The following is a 21,802-nucleotide window of genomic DNA, read 5'->3' on the forward strand; positions in this document are numbered from 1 at the left end:
CATCGCTATATTGCAGGTTGTTGTGGGACATAGTCATTTCTCCTACTCGCAGTAGTGCGTGGAACGCCAAAGTACACATGGTGTTAAACCTGATTCTAGCATAAAAACTTCCAATGACAGTCTGACTGGCCTCTACTACCTTCTCTAAGATGGGTACGGTGATTGGTAACCTCATGTCTTGGCTACTGCTCAGTTTCTTGCACCCTTGCAAAATTTTCCGAACAAGGGCCGAGTCGGACGGATCTGTAAAACCCATGATTTTATGCACGAACGAAATGGCTGACACGGCAGATGTTATTGAACTGGGTGCGTATGTGCGATCATGCATAAAAGCAACAAAACGTGTCAAGGTAATTTGCGCAGCCGGAAATTGAAATTCTATGTCATTTACTCTATGAAATTCCAAGAAGAGTTTCCAAGTCCGCTGATATGCCTGGCGAGTGCCCTCTGAAATAGATGCAAACAACAGGGTCTGCGCTGTGTGATCTAGCTGAGTGCAGTTGGCAGCGGAGAGATATGTACTGCTTGTCTGTCTGCCCTGGGGCACAAAACCCTGAACCGCTCCATCTGGAACCGAGACAGAGCATCCGCGCTTGAATTGTCGGCCCCAGGCACGTGTCTAGCTGCTACCACTATGTTATGCTTTAAACACAGAAGCACAAGTTTTCTGACTAATATCATTACGAGTGGCTCCTTGGACGTTTGTTTGTTAAGCACTGCAACAATCACACTGTTATCTGTGTACTAAAGCAGATGTTTGTTTACCATCTGAGGACCCCAAACTTCAACAGCCAGTACAATAGGGTATAGTTCAAGCAGTGTGATGTTTTGGCCCAGCCACCAGTCACTCCATTTGCCGTTAAACCACTTAGGCCCAAACACCGCCCCATATCCCACAGTCCCAGACGCATCTGTGTACAGGTTAACAGTGGGGGAGTGTACTGGTTGCTGGTTCAAAAACAGGCACCTGCCGTTGTAGTTTACTAGAAATTGAAACCACGTGTTTAGGTCATCTTTAGCCCCCTTTGTTAGGCATATCTTGTGATGAGGCGCTGCCACTCCTATTGTCAGATCAATGAGCCTTCACAAGAACGGTCTGCCTGGAAGAACTACGGCACAAGTGAAATTTAGAAGGCCAACAATGGCTTGTAACTCTCTGAGCGTTGCTTTCAAACGTTTCAGCAGTATATTAATTTCTTGCGAGCAACCTTGTAGTTTCTCTAGAGGGAGTCTTACTTCTTGCGCTATGGAATCGATTTCGTATCCAACGAAAGACATGATAGTGCTAGGGGGAAAAGTTTTTTCTTGTGCCATGGGGAGACCAATATCCCTGCACATGTCCAGAAATCTTTGTAGCTGAAAACTGCCTACTTCTTTTGATACTGAAACCAACAGAAAATCATCGAGCATGTGAACTAAGTTAATGCCTAACTTAGTTTTAGCGATCCAGTCATGCAATGGCCGTACTGAAAGACTCAAAAATCTGACAGGAGGACGAGCACCCCATTTGTACCGCCAGGTCAACATAGAAGAGACCGTTCCATGAAAATACGAACAAATGGTAATCATCTGGGTAAAGGGGCAGAATCCGAAACGCCTTCTTTACATCTGTTTTTGCACAAAGCCCCCTCACCAATCTGATTGCATCTTCAATGGTATCGTATGAAACCCGTGTTCTTTCTGGATCGATTTGGTCATTTACTGACTTTCCCACCGAATGGGAGAGATGATGGATCATTCTAAACTCTCCTTTACTCTTCTTTTCCACTAACCCAATTGGAAAACAATGGAATTTTTTGAAAGGCCCCAGAACGCGACCAGCCTGCTTTTCTTTTTGAATGTGTTTCTCAACTAATTCTGGATACTGCATGGCTGATTTTAGATTGATGGGGACTTGATTATTTACCTCCCCATTGAACCCTACTCTGAAACCTTGTGAAAACCCTTCTACAATTTGTTTTGCTCCATCATATCCCTCCAGCCAGTGGGCCAATCGATCAATCTGAATCGGTGTGGGTACCGCCTTTTTTCTACCGTCGGTTGGACCTGCCCCTTCTTCCGGAGTCCCTGGGAAAGGGCATTTCTGGCTGCGAGTCCCCACTCGCTGCACATTGACTGGCGGGGTGATCTCCGATCTTACACCTGTAACACAGGTGCTTGTACCACCAACTTGTTGCAGCTGTTCTTCAGATGGAATTCGTAACAGAACCCTTTTGGAGCTCTGTTTCTCCCTCCCCTCTGCCAAACAGCTGCCGGGCTGTCACCGCTGTGGTGAGGGGCTGCCATGGCGCCGTGCACAAATTTTAGACGCGCACTCGTGTAGAGCGCAGGACTGGCCACCCCCCACTGCTGCAGCCCTTGTTGCACCATGCGGCGAAATGCCCGATCGTACCCCCGCCAATCACCCCTCTCCAACATGAGCTGCTGTACCTGCTGAAAATGCACAGCTAGCCCTTGCATTGCAGTCGGGAACCGCTGCGTGTAGATGGCGGCATAGATGTTCCATGCCGCCGTCCAACTCGACTCGCTGAGTACGGTTGCCTTGTTGGGGGCATCCCGTATTGAAAAACTTGGGCCATCTGCCGATTTTGAGATTGTTATGTCATAGGACCCATGGTCCTCCCCCTTTACCAGGGTTGCCAGGTCAATGGCCTCCTGTGACCAGATTCGTGTTTTGAGTTTGTCATCAATGAATAAGTCCACTGGCACAAAGTGAGACTTCTCACCTGTTATGCTGCGAGCCAGATTCGCAGCGGGGCCGTCTGGCGTGGCGTGGCGTAGCATTCTAAAGTGGATGCCGTAGTGGACCCCGGGGCAGGAGAAACGGTGTCTGGGCCCCGAGCTGCCGCCTCCTGCAGGCGCTGGTTGTCCTGTTTTAGGGAAGCGATGTCCTTTTGCGCCTGCTCTGCCATCCGACGCACCTCTGCGAGGACTGCCGCTAAGCCTGTCTCTGCCTCCCCTTGGTTGCTGGTGCTGGCCTGAACTGCTGCCGGTCTTGTCGCCTCCGTAACCCTCTGTACGGCGGCGCTGGGACGCCCAGTCACTGCTCTGGTCACCTCTGCGACCCGTCTGGAGGCTGCTCTCTTCGAAGGCATAATCCTGTGTGATAAAAACAAGGACATATGAAACTTGCTCCCTCGGAGATATCATTCCGGGGAATGCCGTTCCAACCCACCTGCCTGAAAGCGATTAGAATTAGTGCAGTGTAACATGCTGAAATTATAAGCAGCATTTTAATATGTCAACAAAATTTTCTCTGGAATGCCACACCAATGACAAACCCCACCAAAAACCGATGTTTGGGTTCTGTAAAGTGTTAATTGACCTGGTTGACAGCCAGTACATCCACAGGAATAATTCCTGATTCTCTGAAATGTCAACCCAACAAATTGAAAATATATGGCACAAAGTACATAGTTTGGACTCTCTAAGGCGCCAACTCCCTTGCTCGATAATCAGTACCTCCACTGGCGACTTAGCACCTGATTCTCTGACTTATCAGCAAAACCGGACAAATCACCTGCTCGCTAATCAGTACCTCCACCGGCAATTTAATATCGGGTTCTCTGACTTAACCGCAGAACCGGAAAAATCACCTGCTCGCTAATCAGTACCTCCACCGGCAATTTAATACCGGCTTCTCTGACTTAACCGCAGAACCGGACAAATCACCTGCTCGCTAATCAGTACCTCCACCGGCAATTTAATACCGGATTCTCTGACTTAACCGCAGAACCGGACAAATCACCTGCTCGCTAATCAGTACCTCCACCGGCAATTTAATATCGGGTTCTCTGACTTAACCGCAGAACCGGAAAAATCACCTGCTCGCTAATCAGTACCTCCACCGGCAATTTAATACCGGCTTCTCTGACTTAACCGCAGAACCGGACAAATCACCTGCTCGCTAATCAGTACCTCCACCGGCAATTTAATATCGGGTTCTCTGACTTAACCGCAGAACCGGAAAAATCACCTGCTCGCTAATCAGTACCTCCACCGGCAATTTAATACCGGCTTCTCTGACTTAACCGCAGAACCGGACAAATCACCTGCTCGCTAATCAGTACCTCCACCGGCAATTTAATACCGGATTCTCTGACTTAACCGCAGAACCGGACAAATCACCTGCTCGCTAATCAGTACCTCCACCGGCAATTTAATACCGGGTTTTCTGACTTAACCGCAGAACCGGACAAATCACCTGCTCGCTAATCAGTACCTCCACCGGCAATTTAATACCGGGTTCTCTGACTTAACCGCAGAACCGGACGAATCACCTGCTCGCTAATCAGTACCTCCGCCGGTAATTTAATACCGGGTTGTCTGACTTAACCGCAGAACCGGCAAAAATCACCTGCTCGCTAATCAGTACCTCCACAGGCAATTTAATACCGGGTTCTCTGACTTAACCGCAGAATCGAACAAATCACCTGCTCGCTAATCAGTACCTCCACCGGCAATTTAATACCGGGTTCTCTGACTTAACCGCAAGACCGGACATAAGCATAAAGTGCCTCCAACCATAACAACAAACCACAGGAGGCCCTTAAAATCTGTTTTTCAGTCCCTCGTTCTCAGTTATCCCCATGTGCTGGAACACGCCCATCAGAAAAACGGGCAAAACCAAAACTCTACACTGCACCTGCCAACTGGTTCAGGCGGCCTTAGTTATTCTCAATTACTGAACAACGACAAAACACAATAAAGGTGAACACCACTCATACATCTTGCAACTTGATTCAGCAAGAAATTATCTTCCTGTGCTGAAAACAAAGCAAAACCAATACATTCAACGACAAATACACACTATCTGCACATGCAAAGTGACTCAGAAACAAGCCCGACTGTGGGTGATAGCTCGTCTAAGAGACTTGTACAAACGGGCATTCCCTGTTGTTGCCAAGTGCACCCCGTCGTCCAAAAAGTGTCTCTGCAGGCACTGGTATCTTGAACTGCTTTCCTGTGGAAAGAGACAAATTCATCATTCCAGAATAACACATTGCGGCAGTCAGTAGCGCCCTGTCGAAGTAGGTTGTTGACCTCTAGTGCAGCGGCGTTGTAATCTGGGTCAAACCGGTATGTGTGATACCCCCGCGACTGAAAACGAGGCATTAAATGACACACGATAATGTTCTTGACCCCTACTGCAGCATTCTGTATCAAGGAAATACCTGCAAGTAAATGCGCGGAAATCTACTCTGGCGAACTATCACCAGAAACATCGTTGTCGCCTGTCATCAGTAACAAAAGCTGCGGTGCTCCAACAGCGGCCAGCGTCTGACCTACATTCTTTACCAGGTCTCCGATCTTCCAACCGCCCTTTCCAAAGACATTGACTTCGCAGGTCCCGAAGCCAAAATTTTCCGACACCTCAGTGTCCTTGTGAAGAAATTCGCCGAACCTTCGAGTGAAGGAGTGACCCAAAATCAGAATTTTGTCCCAGTTTGGCTTCTGTCCCCGATCGCGTGGGGAAGCCATAGCACCAACTATACTGTTCAAAAAAAGAAACGCATAGTTGCTACTTGCCAAATTTGTTTTATTTTTCGAAAAAATTAACAGAAAATCCAATATTTAGATTATTTGTTTGAAATTTGGTATAGACACAGTTGAATGTTGAGTTGAGTGTTCTATCAGGTTCATGTCTGGCAACATGGATGGCCAGGGAAGCACCTGGACATGGTGGTCGGTGAGGAACTGGGTGGTGAGTCGTGCCGTATGCGGGCGAGCGTTGTCCTGCTGGAATATGGCATCCTGGTCAGCCAGAAGAGGAAGGGCGTGTGGGCGCAGAATTTCCTCCACGTATCGCTGGGCAGTTATGCGCCCTTGGACGTGCACCAGGGTGCTCCTTCCAGCGGTATTGATCGCCCCCCACACCATGACGCCTCCACCACCATGAACGGGTGCCTCATCCACACAGTTGGGCGCGTAACGTTCGTTTACTCTCCGGTAGACCCTCCTCCGACCATCATGTCGCTGGAGCAGGAAGTAGGACTCGTCGCTGAACCACACGTGTCTCCAGTGATTCCGGACGGTCCAGCGAAGGTGCTGGTTGCCCCACTGCACTCGGTTCTGGCGATGGCGGCGGGTGAGGACAGCTCCTCTGTGAGGTCTGCGAGCTCTCAAACCAGCTTCATGCAGGCGGTTCCGCAGGGTCTGGTCCGATAATCGGTGTGGCCCGGGGAGAGCCTGGACAGAAGATGAGGCCGACAGGAAACGATTCCGGAGGTGGCGGAGCCGTATGAAGCGGTCGTGAGCAGCAGTTGTCGCCCTTGGTCTTCCCGCTCGTGGCAAGTCAGCAACGGAGCCAGTGGCTTGAAACCTGACCCACAGTCTACTGATGGTGCTCTGGGACACGTGGAAGTGCCTGGCGATTGCACTTTGACTTTGGCCTGCTTGTAAACGACCCAATGCAATTTGGCGGTCTTCTCTGCTCAATCGGGCCATCTTTCGTCGCTGAATTGTCGTCTGATTTCTTTGTGGCGAACAATCCGCTTTTATGGGTTTTGGAAGACATGGTGAGAGCTCAATATTCCCCGAGTTTCACGAGATTACACTGAAGCATGACGAGTGGTCATGCCAAATGAGCAATTTTGACATTGTAGCCACTGATAACGCATGCGTCACGTGCAGAGCTCACTTGTGGCAATGGACGAAAGGTCGACGACCAGATAAACATTTTCTGCAGTTTGGTGGATATCCTTGTAGCCATATAACTAAATTAACCAAATATTACAAGCTATGCGTTTCTTTTTTTGAACAGTATATAAAATAATAATATTATGTAACAATAGTGTGGCCTCTGCAGAACGAAGGATCGTTTTTGCTTCGCCCAATTCAAACGAAAATTGGATGTAACGACATGCACAACTTTCACTGATAATACATCAAACAACAGAAAAACACAAAATGATACTCAACACTGTGATCCCACGATGAAAACGCAGGAAAACCAAAAAACTTTGCGGACTGAGTGGACGCGTTCTTTCTTGTTGACCAGATGTAGGTGAAAGGAAGCATTGCCTTATGGGTATTCAAACGGTGGTATGACATTTTCGGATTGGGTACGAAACGAGAATTCCTCAACAGTTCACCACTCTTGCCAACCATTCCTTCACATAAATTATATATATTTTTTTTTTTACCTTAGGGGGGGCACGGGTAGCTCAGGTGGTAGAGCACTGGACTTGTGATCGAAAGGTCGCTGGTTCGAATCCGGGCCGGGATGGACACAGGTCATTACCGTCAACCTTATGTGCAAACCCAGAGACGGTATCCATCTCCCTCCCCCGTGTCACCACAGTGGCACGTAAAAGACCTCGGTCATTCTGCCATAAGTGCAGATGGCTGATAACACCTAAACACGCATACACCTGTGTATCTCATCTAAAGTCGGGTTAAAACCCGGGAACATGCCCCTATAATGGCTTTGCCGTGAGGGCGTAAAACTTGAATTTCTCTTTTTACCTTTTTTTTGTTTATCCCTGGCAGCTGTTGTTTACACTCCCTTCTGTGTACAGAAGGTCAACTACCTTTCACCATTACCAAATTGACCAAATTGAGTGACATGTAGGGAGCAGCTATGTCATGTCATCCTGGCAAATGTTATGAGGGCTTACTAGCGCCAAAACTAAAAATTAGTGGGCCTACTAAAGTGCAACATTTTTATTCGCCGAAAACATGTGTAATAGCAATCTGGTAAATGTTCCGAAGACCATTTTGTAAAATTTTGCGTGGCTGATTTTTTATTGAATAAAAACCGATTCCAAGCATATTTTGTTTGGACCTAGCTATTGATGTGTACATTGTTGTTAAACAGTTGTTTGTTGTATGTTTATCAGAGTTTGCTAGTGTGTGATAGGGTTTGTGTCCGTCTGTAGATGTTAGTTTCTTTGTTAGTCCTGTGTTGACAACTCTTCGACAAGCGCTTAGAACTGTACCCACGGAATACGCGCTATATAAGCTTCATATTGATTGATTGATTGTAATATTGTGTGTGTGTGTGTGTGCTTGTGGGTGTGTTTGTAACTCTGTTTCAAATCGTTTGGAATTGTAGTTGTCTAGCCATCTTCTCTTTTCAATATTATATCAACAAAAAATAATAGCTTTCATAAAAAACCGACACGGTTGGCCTCGTGGTAAGGCGTCCGCCCCGTGATCGGGAGGTCGTGGGTTCGAACCCCGGCCGGGTCATACCTAAGACTTTAAAATTGGCAATCTAGTGGCTGCTCCGCCTGGCGTCTGGCATTATGGGGTTAGTGCTAGGACTGGTTGGTCCGGTGTCAGAATAATGTGACTGGGTGAGACATGAAGCCTGTGCTGCGACTTCTGTCTTGTGTGTGGCGCACGTTATATGTCAAAAGCAGCACCGCCCTGATATGGCCCTTCGTGGTCGGCTGGGCGTTAAGCAAACAAACAAACAAACAAACAAACAAACTTTCATTAAAAAAAGATGTTAGATGTTCAAACTATGTTTCACAATATTATATAGTAAAACCAAGTCTATTTGGCTGACTCATTAGTTTTGGAATACCTTAGTTGTTCTGTTATGCTCGGTGTTTTTCATTCTAGTTACTTTCTTACAGGAATACTGGATTCGGCCACAGTGTGGAACAGGGCGACATCGGGCAAGTCGTTTGTACTGAGAGATGAAACCGGCAGTGTCACCTGCATCTTCTGTGAAATTGTAAGACTAATCTTAAAACATCTTTTTATCATCTTCAGCTGATGATGCTAGTTTTTATTGAAGTAATATGTCAGCAATGTGTGTCTGTCTGTCTGTCTGTCTGTGGTCACCATACCTTATAGATGGCAAGGGGCAGGAAGAAGATATTGTGCATATGCACTGCTTAGGAGCTGGAGATGTGCACCTGGGTTTTAGTTTCTTGATTCATTCTTTCCTTTCTGAGATTTTGGACCTCTTCTTTATTGAATCCAGTCCACATAGTGCATGACCACTGCCTAGCGTTCACATGTAGCTAGCACATAATGCCAGTGATATTAGAGACTCTCTATTGCTCCTTTGACGGGAAGAAATTAAGAAGAAAATTAAACAGACAGTTCATACAAGAGGGAGCAAAGAAAATCAAACAGTGGACCGCAGATTGGGGGCTAGAGCTCAACCGAGTCAAGACTGTCTCCACAATCCAACATCCAAGGAGAAGATCCAGATTGAGACAGGATTTGAATCCAAATGTATGAGCACACACTTTCATATATTCTTATCCTTATTAGAACAAGATTCTAGACGTTTCTCAGAGAGCGGAGGTCAGACACACCCGGGCGAAGCCGGGCCCGACTGCTAGTCTATTACAATAACAATAACAATAACAGCAATTTGCTGTCCATTAAAAGATTACGGTACATAAAAATGGAAAATATTCTCCGGCACACCCTGCCTGCCTGTAAACGATTATAAGAACAATTTTACAGGACAACACACATAAAACATCAAACATTGGTTCTCGTATGTAATAACAAGCACACCTATCATATTTCCAATAACACTGACCTAAAGGGCTGTCCGTGTCATCTTTAGATTTAATAATATTACAGATAAAATCTAAATAAGGTCAAACGTCTTTAGGACTATCACAATCAAATATAATATTGCACTATGTAAATTGACCCTCTCATATCACAGGAGTTGGGTTTCACAGCAGAGCAATCACATTACGAATATCACAGATTATGATTTGTAAACTGCAAAGAGCACTCACTTGATCAATAATATACACTGCTCATAGACGCAATCACACACACACAAACACACACACCTTCACTCATTTTTTGTTTTTCACTGCTGACCAGGCTCTACGTGATGCGAGAAGAATTTAAAATGGTGACTGCAGAAGGAAGGAAAGACTTTTTAAACTGGTTTTTGCGTGCCAAAGGGACCTTATAACGTTTACCTGAAGGGAGAATTTCAAAACTAAGGGCTGAGAGGATGGATCGGATCACGGACAATTTTGATATCTTTCCGCTTGATGGCAGCTTGTTAGAGACTCCCGTCGCGATATAACCTTCGTGGTTGAAAACGACGTTAAACACCAAATAAAGTAAAGTAAAGTTGTTAGAGACTGGTCAGCTGTCGTTGGGGTTGCCCTACAAGTTTGCTGGCCGTCGCAACAATGCGGTGCAGTTTAGCCTTGTTTTTTTTACATCTATGGCACCATACCATGTCACAATGTTAAAAGTAAGAATGCTTTCAATCAAACTGCGATCGATACACAAGTTCCATAACACTTTCATGGGTGAAACTAGCCCGTCAATTGAATGAAATCCGTCAATCTGAAAATAAGTCTGACGAAAATTCCGTCAATCCGCAATTTTGGAAAAAAAAAAAAAAATTGAGAAAAAAACCCCCGAAACTACTTGCAGAACGCGTTTTCGAACTGCTATAGTGAACCGGTTGCAGTTTGCCCGGAAACGGAAGCGCTTTTGCCCGTGCTCGCGGTAAACCCTGTAGGTGAGGTTTCTTTGCTTTCGGATTCGCTCTGCATCACGATAAAAAAAAAAAAGTTCTCTCGCGTTTTGGCAGGCATTACGAAGTGGTGACACGATTTCTGCGACAAAGATGCCGGTTTTGACGGAAAACGCACTGACAGATCTTATTGATGCTGGTCTAGCCAACAAATGGCGATGGGACTGGTTGGAGTTCATGAAACTAAAACTGTGTGTGATAAGTTTGGTGCTTGAAACTCAAGTGCTTTTCCTTGAGAACTTTGCACTACAATGGAACCCCTCTCTAGCGACCTTGGAAATGTTGACAAAGATCGGTCCTTATGGAGGGGGGACCTTACAGAGGGAGGGGGCGGGGTCAGGGGGCCACAAAGAAAGTCACCTCAGATTTTCTTTAAAAAAAGAAAACAGAGAAGTTTGAGTTGCTGACGACCGTTTCCTCAAGCAAACTGCTTCGATTTCATGTTTGACATTGTCGATGGTGTCCACCAGTTCTGGTGCATGTGCTACCCTCAGATCTCAGCACAGGCGGAAGGTATCGTCCACTGGACTACTACTATCACAGAAAGACTACAAGGTACGTCACTCACCTTCGAGTCTTCTGTGTTCTTGGAGTCGCTTCCTGGGGAAAAATATTGTTCAAGACGGTTTGCCTCTTCCTACAGTCTGTGTAAGGTCAAATAAATACAGTTGAATGATTGTTTGAACTGTATGTACCTTTAATTTTCAGCTTCCGTCCGCTGCAGGTTGTTATTAACCATCATTTGGACGAATCTTCGTTTGCGAGTCGCTAACTTCTACTTTGCGTCAAATCATGCATCCGCACCGAATATGCATACCAGCGCTCATTGGTTAATAACAGCATATTCGATGATTATTTTCATTGGTCGACTGAAATCGTCTGCATCGGTTCCGTTCGTGCAACGAATAGTGGCAACGATATGGCAGAGGCCAACGTTATCCAAGCTGCTCTTGGGGGGCATAATTTTTTTTGTTAGGTCAAGCCGGCACAGGAAAGTCTACTTTAGTTAAAAAATTAAAATGTCAACTGGAACAAACAGGAAAAACAGTCCGCATCACGGCAACAACAGGTATTGCAGCCAGTCAGCTGAGCGGCACCACAATCCACAAATTCGCTGGGATTATGGATGGCCGTTTTAGCGACAAAGATATCATTAGTCGTGTCATGCATGATGCAGATTGCGAATAACACTAACAACAGTAACAGCGATAACATTTAAAAAAAACACACATGCATCAACACACTATATCTACATATAATTTAGAAAAATAATGTTTACTTTCAGCTAATTTTATAAAACGAAACAATTTAGTTTTTCGCTCGTTTCTTGTTCATTCATAAATTCAGTACTTACCAAAAAAATAACATTTTCCTCATTTTGAATGAAGTGGCAAACGGTTCTTCACTAATACCGAAAGTGAAAACTCCCGTGGGTAGCTTCCCTTTGCTGCACAATATTTACATATGTTTTAGACCAATGAGTGCTGGTATGCATATTCGGTGCGGATGCATGATTTGACGCAAAGTGGAAGTTAGCGGCTCGCAAACGAAGATTCGTCCAAATGATGGTTAATAACAACCTGCAGCGGACGGAAGCTGAAAATTAAAGGTACATACAGTTCAAACAATCATTCAACTGTATTTATTTGACCTTACACAGCCTGTAGGAAGAGGCAAACCGTCTTGAACAATATTTTTCCCCAGGAAGCGACTCCAAGAACACAGAAGACTCGAAGGTGAGTGACGTACCTTGTAGTCTTTCTGTGATAGTAGTAGTCCAGTGGACGATACCTTCCGCCTGTGATCTCAGAACCCTGGCCAAGTTTCCTCTCAAGACATCAAAGAGACCGCGCCATAGGTTAAACTCCCCATGGGTTAAACTCGGTCACTGACCCGGGTGCAGGAAGTGTTTCCTCTCTCAGATATGAAAGGGGAACCACCTCTCGTAGCTAAAACTGGGTCAATGACCCCTGGGAAGAAGGTCAGTGTCTATAAACAAGGCCACCCAGCTATCACAATGGACCTGCCTTTGATCTCGATGATTGGTTTGTGATGTTTACTAAGCCCACCCAACCATCACACCTCTCAGTGGTTTAGTGCCTTTGCTTACGCGAGACGGTTATAACTGGTTATAACCGGTTTGTCAGTGATGCGTTACGCTGACTGAGAGTCTTGGCTTTTTCTGACAAAGTCGTTGCACAAGCTGTTAGGTCGGTCCTTAGACGTTAGAGCGGGGTGGTCGCTACACTGGTGACAACTATGTAAGGAAACACATCGGTTAAAAAAAAAAGGGTCGTTGTGGCGGGGTAGTCCTTAGAGAGGGGTTCCACTGTATAAGAGATGCTACTGCTTAGTTGCTACTTTGTGCACTGTGCTACATCATGCTGTTTGCATGTGTGACATTCTGTTTCATCATTTATTTCAATGCCTGTCTGGCAATGTTTGCTTCTTATAATTAAATATTTCAAACTTTTATTTCAGTTGTTCAGTTGTTCACTTTCTATTTCATGTAGCAGGGATGTCAGGCGTCGGACATCGGACATAGACCGATTACATAGGCTCAAATGTCCGATTCACATAGCCGCATTACGGTCAGATGTCCTATCGTTTTCAACTGAGCGCGGTCATGGTCCGATAAAAACTCCATTCCTTCGGACAGCACGATATTTGATATTTTTTTCGTGATAGTGCTGAAGTTTTTGGTCGTTTTTTAGTTTGTTTGTTTCTCTTTTGTGTGTGTCCTGCACACAATGTTGGTGCATGTACTGATATGTGTGTTTGCACATGATAATTTTGTGTTTTGTACACAATTATAATGTCCTATCAAAATGTCTGAAAGCAGTCAAATGTCCTATTGATGCCGAAGAGCTCAGGGCATTTGTCCTATAGGTATGAATTTGTGGCAACATCCCTGATGTAGTATGGCTGTTGTCAATGTTAATTGTTATCAATTGTGTTGTTGTGTTGGAAGATGTAAGTGTGAAGGGGTGAAGTAGAGGAGAAGAAGTAGGGGTGCTCAGGCAGGAAGCATTCACATAGAGACGCCAAGTCAGGGGTTGTAGTAACGTGACTTTTATTTTAATATATACCAGAAGCAGTTGTAGTTCTTTCCTCAATATACAGCCTGTTACACGACACTTGAGATTGCCACAAGTTCTCAAATGTCGTATAGTTGTGTTCTTTTATTCTACGTGGCCCGTCTTCACAGCAGCAGACAAAAACTCGTCAAATTGAGTTCGAGGATTTATTTAGCATTCCATACATACAACTGCACATCGTAGCAGAACTCAAAGTAGAAGCTTTTTTAACATACAAATCACGCTGGCCTATATAGTAAATACTCAATCTCGAGAATATTCCAGACCGAACATGATACAACTAAAATTAGATGAATAGAATGGACTAGAATAGTGACATTCTCTGTGACGTACATCAAAAGCGCCGACGCACTTAATCCGAGCGAACGCCACGAACCCACGACTCAAAACAACGTGGTAAACAACTTGTTTTGACAGGACTAGAAAGTTCACCTGCATTCTCGTTCAAACATAAATATTGTGTTTACAAAATATAATATCGGTACTTTCCCATAAAGTACAAATAAGTCAACTACATGCAACACACAAAACTGAACCAAAGTTCAACAACGGCAGCGTTTCCTAACATTACCCCCAACACAAGAAGAAATTTACCTAATTTCTTTCAATCATTGAAACGCTACCTGTACACATATTATGTATACATAAAAGATTAAAATCCAGGTATGTACATTAGTCTGTTGGAGAATGAACACAGTTTTACTCACATACTCGGCTGAGAAAATCCGCTCCAACATTGTCTGAACCCTTAATCGATTCCACTCGCATATCAAAGTTCTGCAAGTACATCACCCACCTCATGATACGATTATTTACAAACTTTGCAGAGTTCAGGTAGGTGAGGGGTTTATGATCAGTCTGAAGCACGAATTTCACCCCTTGGAGGTAGAGTTTAAATTTCTTGATTCCCCACACGATGGCTAAACACTCTTTCTCCATGGTCGAGTAGTTCTTCTCGGCTCCTGACAGCTTCTTGCTGGCATAGCTGACCGGAAACGGTTTACCTCCATGCTCTTGCATCAGCATGGCGCCGATCCCTTCGTCCGATGCGTCTGTTCGCAAGATGAACTCTTTGGCAGTATCAGGAAGGCGTAGCACCGGGTCTCGTGACATCAGGTCGCGCACGATCTGGTATACCTTCTCCTGGGCTGGTCCTTCCACAATTGCTGCGACCTGTACTGCTTCCGGAGGTCTCTCCACATACAGTTTCAGGAGGTTAGCGTGGTAGATCTTGGACTTCTTGCCGACATTCACCTTGTAGTCATTGATCCCTACCACGGCCTCAACCTTGTATGGGCCTTTCCACTGCATCAGTAGTTTGTTGTGATCAGTGGGAAGCAGTATCAGCACTTTGTTACCTGGTGTAAACTTCCTGTTTACGGCATTGCGGTCGTAGTAGTGCTTTCCGCTATCCTGAGACTTTCTCAAGTTTTCTCTAGCAATCTCGAGAGTCTCCTCCAGTTTCTCTCGCAACTCAAACACGTACTGGTAACTGTTCTTCACTTCAGGTGTGTCCACATCTTTCGTCCACAATTCCTTTAGTATTTGCATCGGGCCTCTCACGGTCCGCCCGTACATCAGCTCGAACGGGGAGAATCCAGTGGACTCTTGTGGCACCTCCCTGTATGCAAATAGCAAGGCATTGATGTAGCGATGCCACTGCCTTGGCTGCTCACTGCATATGTAGTTTCTTAAGCGTGGACTTCAGCATCGCATTGAATTTTTCGACCAGCCCATTGCACATCGGGTGATAGGCTGTCGTAGTCAAGTGACGAATGCTCAGCAGCCTGTTGACCTCTTCCATGCATTCAGAGACAAACTGTGTCCCCAGGTCTGTGAGGATCTCTTCAGGAACCCCAATTCTGCTGAAAATGTCCACAAGTGCCTCGGCAACAGTCTCGGTGTCAATTTTCTTCAGAGGCACGGCTTCTGGGTACCTGGTTGCATAGTCTACCAGGGTCAGTACCCAACGATGACCCTCTTCACTTGGCGGTTTGATCTCGCCGATGAGGTCAATGGCCACCCTCTTGAAAGGTCGGTCGATCAAAGGCATCTTCTGCAACGGCACTTTCGGGACCCTTCCTCGAGGTATGGTTTTCTGGCAAATATCGCTCGATCGGCAGAATCGAGTCACATCTGCATGCAGTCCTGGCCAGTAAAACGCAGCCTGGATTCTGTCCGATGTCTTCTTGACACCCAGGTGACCTCCCATAATAGAGTCGTGGGCCACCTCCATCACCTGGCGCCTAAGTGGTTGAGGCACCATAACTTGACGTAATGGCTTCCCTCCGTTGACTCTCGCGTGCTGGAACACTCTGTACAGGATCTTGGCCTTCACCTCAAAGTGCACAGTGCCTTCGCCCTTAGTCATCTCCTTGACAGGACGACTCCTGTACTTTGTTAAGGTCGAATCAGCTTCCTGTAGCTGAATCAGCTGATCCCTGTCCACGACAGCAGTTGCAGAACTGTTGGTGACCCTTAGCGGCGTGGTCGTTTTGTTCTTTTTCGCCTGGGCTCTGGTCGTCACAGCGCTTACAACCTGCGGCTGGTCGCGGCGATGCACAGTGGCACTGTCATCTCGTAACAGTTTGCTGATATCTTCATTCGCGAATGGCAGTGGGTCTTCCTCCTCAGCAGCAGGCTGAGCTGAGCCCATTCTCCATTCGAAATCAGGGTCATCAGGACGTCTCGCACCCCCAATGTTCCCAATTAATAGATCGTACAATGGCTTCTTCAGGCAGACGGCCTCAACTTCTCCGGTGAAGTATGGAGTATCGATCTGGATCTTTGCCACTGGTGCCTTCACGCATTTGCTGTCAGCCATGAGCGTCCACTTGAAGTCACCAGTGAACTTCTCTGTTGGCACCAGATCCTCTTTGACGATGACCCCATTGCAGCCCGAATCTCTGAGAACAGTCACTTCCTGCTTCTCAACAAATCCCTTCGACACGGGCATGTTCGACACTGACACAGCTGCGCTGGCGACGACAGAGATTGACTTGCCATTGGCGAGTAGAAGCTGGCCATCAGATATACATTCTTCCACGTCCGATGGTGTAGCCACTTGCTCGGCAGCCCTTGGAAGTATGACGCTGCTCGCACATACTTGTTGGTTCGAGCCACTCGTTTGCCTCTTGTTGTCGTAATATCTCCGTCGATGTTCTTGCGCTTTGTCATTGTCATGTCCGTTATTTTTCTTTTGGGGACAGTTGGCGACTCGGTGGCCCTTGGCATTGCAATGGAAGCACGTTATGTTCTGCCCTTCATTGGATGATGGTGCGAACTCCGTTTGTCCCTTGACAGGTTGGTTTCCCTGGTTTCCGCTCTTCTGGAAAGGTTTCGATGACTTTGACGTCCCCAGGGTCCTTCCATGAGCAATGAGATAACACTCAGCAGCATCAGTACCGTAAAATCCCTAGCATAAGCCCACCCCCCCCTGTGCACAGATTTAGGGCAAAATTGGGGGGTGGGCGTTTGCTAGGGATAGACCCCTTTGCAGAAAGTAAGTTTTGTGCTCAACCGTGTAATTGAGTGAATACAAACCCAGAAACCATGTAAGTTAGGTCGTGTGAGTAGAAGTGAAGGAAAAAAGAAAAACAAGTCGCGTAAGGCGAAAATACAATATTTAGTCAAGTAGCTGTCGAACTCACAGAATGAAACTGAACGCAATGCCATTTTTCAGCAAGAGCGTATACTCGTAGCATCGTCAGTCCACCGCTCATGGCAAAGGCAGTGAAATTGACAAGAAGAGCGGGGTAGTAGTTGCGCTAAGAAGGATAGCACGCTTTTCTGTACCTCTCTTTGTTTTAACTTTCTGAGCGTGTTTTTAATCCAAACATATCATATCTATATGTTTTTGGAATCAGGAACCGACAAGAAATAAGATGAAATTTTTAAATTGATTTCGAAAAAATAATTTTGATAATAATTTTTATATATTTAATTTTCAGAGCTTGTTTTTAATCCGAATATAACATATTTATATGTTTTTGGAATCACCAAATGATGGAGAATAAGATAAACGTAAATTTGGATCGTTTTATAAATTTTTATTTTTTTTTACAATTTTCAGATTTTTAATGACCAAAGTCATTAATTAATTTTTAAGCCACCAAGCTGAAATGCAATACCGAAGTCCGGGCTTTGTCGAAGATTACTTGACCAAAATTTCAATCAATTTGGTTGAAAAATGAGGGCGTGACAGTGCCGCCTCAACTTTCACGAAAAGCCGGATATGACGTCATCAAAGACATTTTTCAAAAAAATGAAAAAAACGTTCGGGGATTTCATACCCAGGAACTCTCATGTCAAATTTCATAAAGATCGGTCCAGTAGTTTAGTCTGAATCGCTCTACACACACACACACACACACAGAGAGACAGACACACACACACACACGCACATACACCACGACCCTCGTTTCGATTCCCCCTCGATGTTAAAATATTTAGTCAAAACTTGACTAAATATAAAAAGGAAAGAAACACGAAAAGGTAAAGAAGGGGAAAAAGATGACTTTTAGAACAGTCTGCACAAATCCTGGTGAACGTGAGCCTATAGTCTCTTTGAAAAAATCAGGGTGGGCGTTTGCTAGGTAATTACCCCTGTGCACAACTTTTGGCCCAAAGTGGGGGGTGGGCGTTTGCTAGATGGTGGGCTTATGCTAGGGATTTTACGGTAATGTCCTTCAAACCCCGCAGTTCTTGCTCTTCCAAGCGGGTCGCCATGGTCCTTCGGGCAGGCATTAAGGAATTGCTCCTTCACGATCAAGTCCCGCAGACTCTCGTATGACTGCTCTTCACCTGATAACTCCACCCACTTCTGCAGGTATGACGACAGGCGCTCCACAAACTGGCTCGGTGTCTCTCCAGACAATGGCTGGCATTCGCGGAAGCGTTGACGGTAGCCCCTTTCAGTGAAGTTGTAGCAACGCAACAGAGCTTCCTTCAGTACATCATAGTCTCTGGCGTCGTCGTTTGAGAGTCTAGTGTAGACCTCAAGTGCTGCCCCAGTCAAATGTGCGCTGAGTTGAATCGCCCAGTCGTCGCGCTGCCATCTAGCACTCTCAGCAAACCTCTCGAATCTTGCAAGGTAGCAGTCGATCTGGTCCTTCCCATCAGCGAATGCTGGAAGTTTCGGTGCCCTGTGTAGCATTTGCTGCTGGTTATCTCTTTGGCGTGGTGCCTCGTGCTCATTTTGAATACGCACCATTTCTGTCTGAAGCTCTAAGCGCTTCATCTCCATTTCTATTTGGAGCTCGAAGCGTTTCATCTCCATTTGCCTTTCTTCACGCTGTGCTTCTCTTTCTTCACGCTCACGCTGCGCTTGTCTTTCTTCACGCTCACGCTGCGCTTGTCTTTCTTCATGCTGCGCTAGCAGTCGTGTCTGGGACTCGACGAACTCCGTCAGCTGCTTGCCTTTCAGTCCCAGTTCAACTCCTTTTGCCCAGAACTCAGCCATTCTGGTCCTTTTCCGGTGCGTTCGTCTGTATTCTTTCACAGCCCCGAACGTAGACGAATGTGCTCTTCTAAAATAACACAGTCTCTACTACACCTCCGGTGCTTCTCTCGTCGCTGGTCACCCTCGTAGACGCAGGCTGCCACCCTCCTCGTCTAACGTGACGGCGCACTCTGCTCACGATACGTACACGACGTACCTCAGTCGTATTTCGTAGTATTAATGCTTTAGCTCCGCGACGAAGTCCTCGTCCAAACGGCAGCTAACCTCTGTAATCCCGATACACTCCGGCGTCGCTCACGACCGAGCTGCGGCGATTACCAAACTCTTCACACAGTCACACCGAATCCACGGTCCTGTAGTCCCAATACTGATCCCTCAGGATACACCCGATTGATGGCTACCTCCTGTGACTGTCTTGACACTGGTCTTTGTTGCTGGAAAACCCTTGGCGTTAAACGTAGATCCCGGCTTTGGCCCCCAATTGTTACACGACACTTGAGATTGCCACAAGTTCTCAAATGTCGTATAGTTGTCTTCTTTTATTCTACGTGGCCCGTCTTCACAGCAGCAGACAAAAACTCGTCAAATTGAGTTCGAGGATTTATTTAGCATTCCATACATACAACTGCACATCGTAGCAGAACTCAAAGTAGAAGCATTTTTAACATACAAATCACGCTGGCCTATATAGTAAATACTCAATCTCGAGAATATTCCAGACCGAACATGATACAACTAAAATTAGATGAATAGAATGGACTAGAATAGTGACATTCTCTGTGACGTACATCAAAAGCGCCGACGCACTTAATCCGAGCGAACGCCACGAACCCACGACTCAAAACAACGTGGTAAACAACTTGTTTTGACAGGACTAGAAAGTTCACCTGCATTCTCGTTCAAACATAAATATTGTGTTTACAAAATATAATATCGGTACTTTCCCATAAAGTACAAATAAGTCAACTACATGCAACACACAAAACTGAACCAAAGTTCAACAACGGCAGCGTTTCCTAACACAGCCGCACACAACTCGTCGGAACTTGAAACACGATCCCGGTCGAAAGTTACTTCGCTGATGTACAACCAACTCTAAAACGTTTCTCACACACACAAAGTCCCTTCAAAAATCATCGAATCAATCTTTCGCCAAAATACGGTTATAATGGCCCAAACTACACTCCTTGCCTTGATTATAACAGAAACACAAACATCGTTCAACTACAACTGGAACATCACAATCCAAGATACGCTCACTGACACGTCCTAACACTTCGACATCACACCGGGTACAAATCAAGCCCACGCTATCATTCTGCCTCTCGCGCGCGCGCACTCATTAAAAAAACCATATGATCTCCAAACTGAACTTAGGGAACCCACCGCCCGCAGCGGGCTGACTGACAGGCTGTTTACGCTCGCTGTCATAGCTAGCCCGCCTGCTCATGAAAACACCCCAGCGTTTTGCTTTGCTGGAGCGACTTAATAATAACTTTGGTGACAGAGTACACATTGTCACATAAGTGTGAAAGGATACACAAAAAAAGGATTACTTCTGTGAATTGTTTTGATTTTGTTTACCCTTTTTACCATATCATTAGAATCTGAAGGTATTTTTTTGACCTGCATAATAGTGTATTTTTTTGCCAGGAAAGGCCACAAAATCACAATGAATAATGCAAAGTTTCGTTTTCGGCCGGGGGGCGTTGCCCCCCTGGACCCCCTAACGGGGCCCTGCCCCGTACCCCGCCAAGGTCTGGGCGGCCCCTGGACCCCTGCCTCAAAAAAATTTCAGTCAATTTGATTTTCCTAGGTTTCACCCATGCACTTTTATTGACATTAAAATATTAAAGCTTCTTGAAAAGAAAAAGTCGCTGCTGAGCTTTCTTATAAACAGCATGAACATGATCACTAAAAGTCAGCTTATTGTCAATTGAAACCCCAAGATATTTGAAGGTTTCCACAAGTTCAACTTCCTTATCGCTTATTCTCACTTTTTGGGGACAACAAAATTCTTTCCTCCAAAAATCATTTCTTTTGTTTTGCCTATATTCAACTGCAAGAAACTGGACTTGAACCATTCATTCAGAAAATCAATTTGGGTAAAATACTTTGACAAAGTTTCTTCGTCCTTCAGACGCCCAACGAGAACCATGTTATCTGCATATTTAATAAGGGCTAGAACTGGATCATTTAAAAAACCCATGTTGTTTGTGTAAATGGAAAAAAAGTACAGGAGAGAGAGAACACAACCTTATGGGGCCCCAGTGTTTAAAACAATTTCGTCTGATAGCACAGAATGACCAAACAAAGCCGTGCCGAGGATGGCGCGTTGTGGCCGCTCGCATAGAAACTCCCTGATCCAGAAAATCAAATTATTGTTCACGTCTAACTGGACTAACCTCTGGATAAAAATACACTCTTCAAAAAAAGTTAAGGATCACTCTTTTTGCACGCCACACAAAACAGACAAGACCGAATTCTTTCATTTTTTTAAAATTATATAATTGAACAACCAAGGAGTAATGACAAACAAAGCAAAGATCGAACGCGGCAGCGACAATTTAGCTAGAGTGTGTCAAACGTGACAACCCTCGAAAATGAAATTCACAACAATGTGAATCAGTGTCAATAACGCGTGTGCCCTCCGTTGTGTGCCAGGCATTCAACACATCGTTGGCGCATGGAGTGGATCAGGTTGCATATGAATGCTCTGATGAATGCTCTGGGACTCCATTCCACTCCTGCTGGAGCCAT

At 45.5% G+C, this 21,802-nt stretch overlaps 2 protein-coding genes across 2 annotated transcripts in view; one reads left to right on the forward strand and one right to left on the reverse strand.

Moving 5' to 3' along the window:
• The window catches only part of LOC138975901 (uncharacterized), a 213,095-nt gene that overhangs the window by 159,724 nt on the left and 31,569 nt on the right, over nucleotides 1-21,802 (forward strand). The window contains exon 6 of the mRNA XM_070348671.1: nucleotides 8,586-8,686. Coding sequence (XP_070204772.1) covers nucleotides 8,586-8,686 — 101 coding nt within the window. The remainder of the gene's footprint in view (nucleotides 1-8,585; nucleotides 8,687-21,802) is intronic.
• LOC138975900 (uncharacterized) lies at nucleotides 335-8,269 on the reverse strand. Its single transcript, XM_070348670.1, has 2 exons — nucleotides 6,922-8,269; nucleotides 335-3,099 (listed from the first exon to the last, which is right to left on the reverse strand). The coding sequence occupies exons 1-2, from the start codon at nucleotides 7,108-7,110 to the stop codon at nucleotides 2,137-2,139; spliced, it is 1,152 nt and encodes a 383-aa protein (XP_070204771.1). The 5' UTR covers nucleotides 7,111-8,269; the 3' UTR covers nucleotides 335-2,136.

Source organism: Littorina saxatilis, linkage group LG9 (assembly GCF_037325665.1).
Source record: "Littorina saxatilis isolate snail1 linkage group LG9, US_GU_Lsax_2.0, whole genome shotgun sequence".
Taxonomy (NCBI): domain Eukaryota; kingdom Metazoa; phylum Mollusca; class Gastropoda; order Littorinimorpha; family Littorinidae; genus Littorina; species Littorina saxatilis.

Bases quoted from the DNA above. Each gene is read 5' to 3' on its own strand.
- LOC138975900 (XM_070348670.1), bottom strand. From the start codon at position 7,110: ATGGTTGGCAAGAGTGGTGAACTGTTGAGGAATTCTCGTTTCGTACCC. The intron at 3,100-6,921 runs GTTGAGTATCAT...TTTATCACACAG, and splicing joins TTTCATCGTGGGATCACAGT to GATTATGCCTTCGAAGAGAG.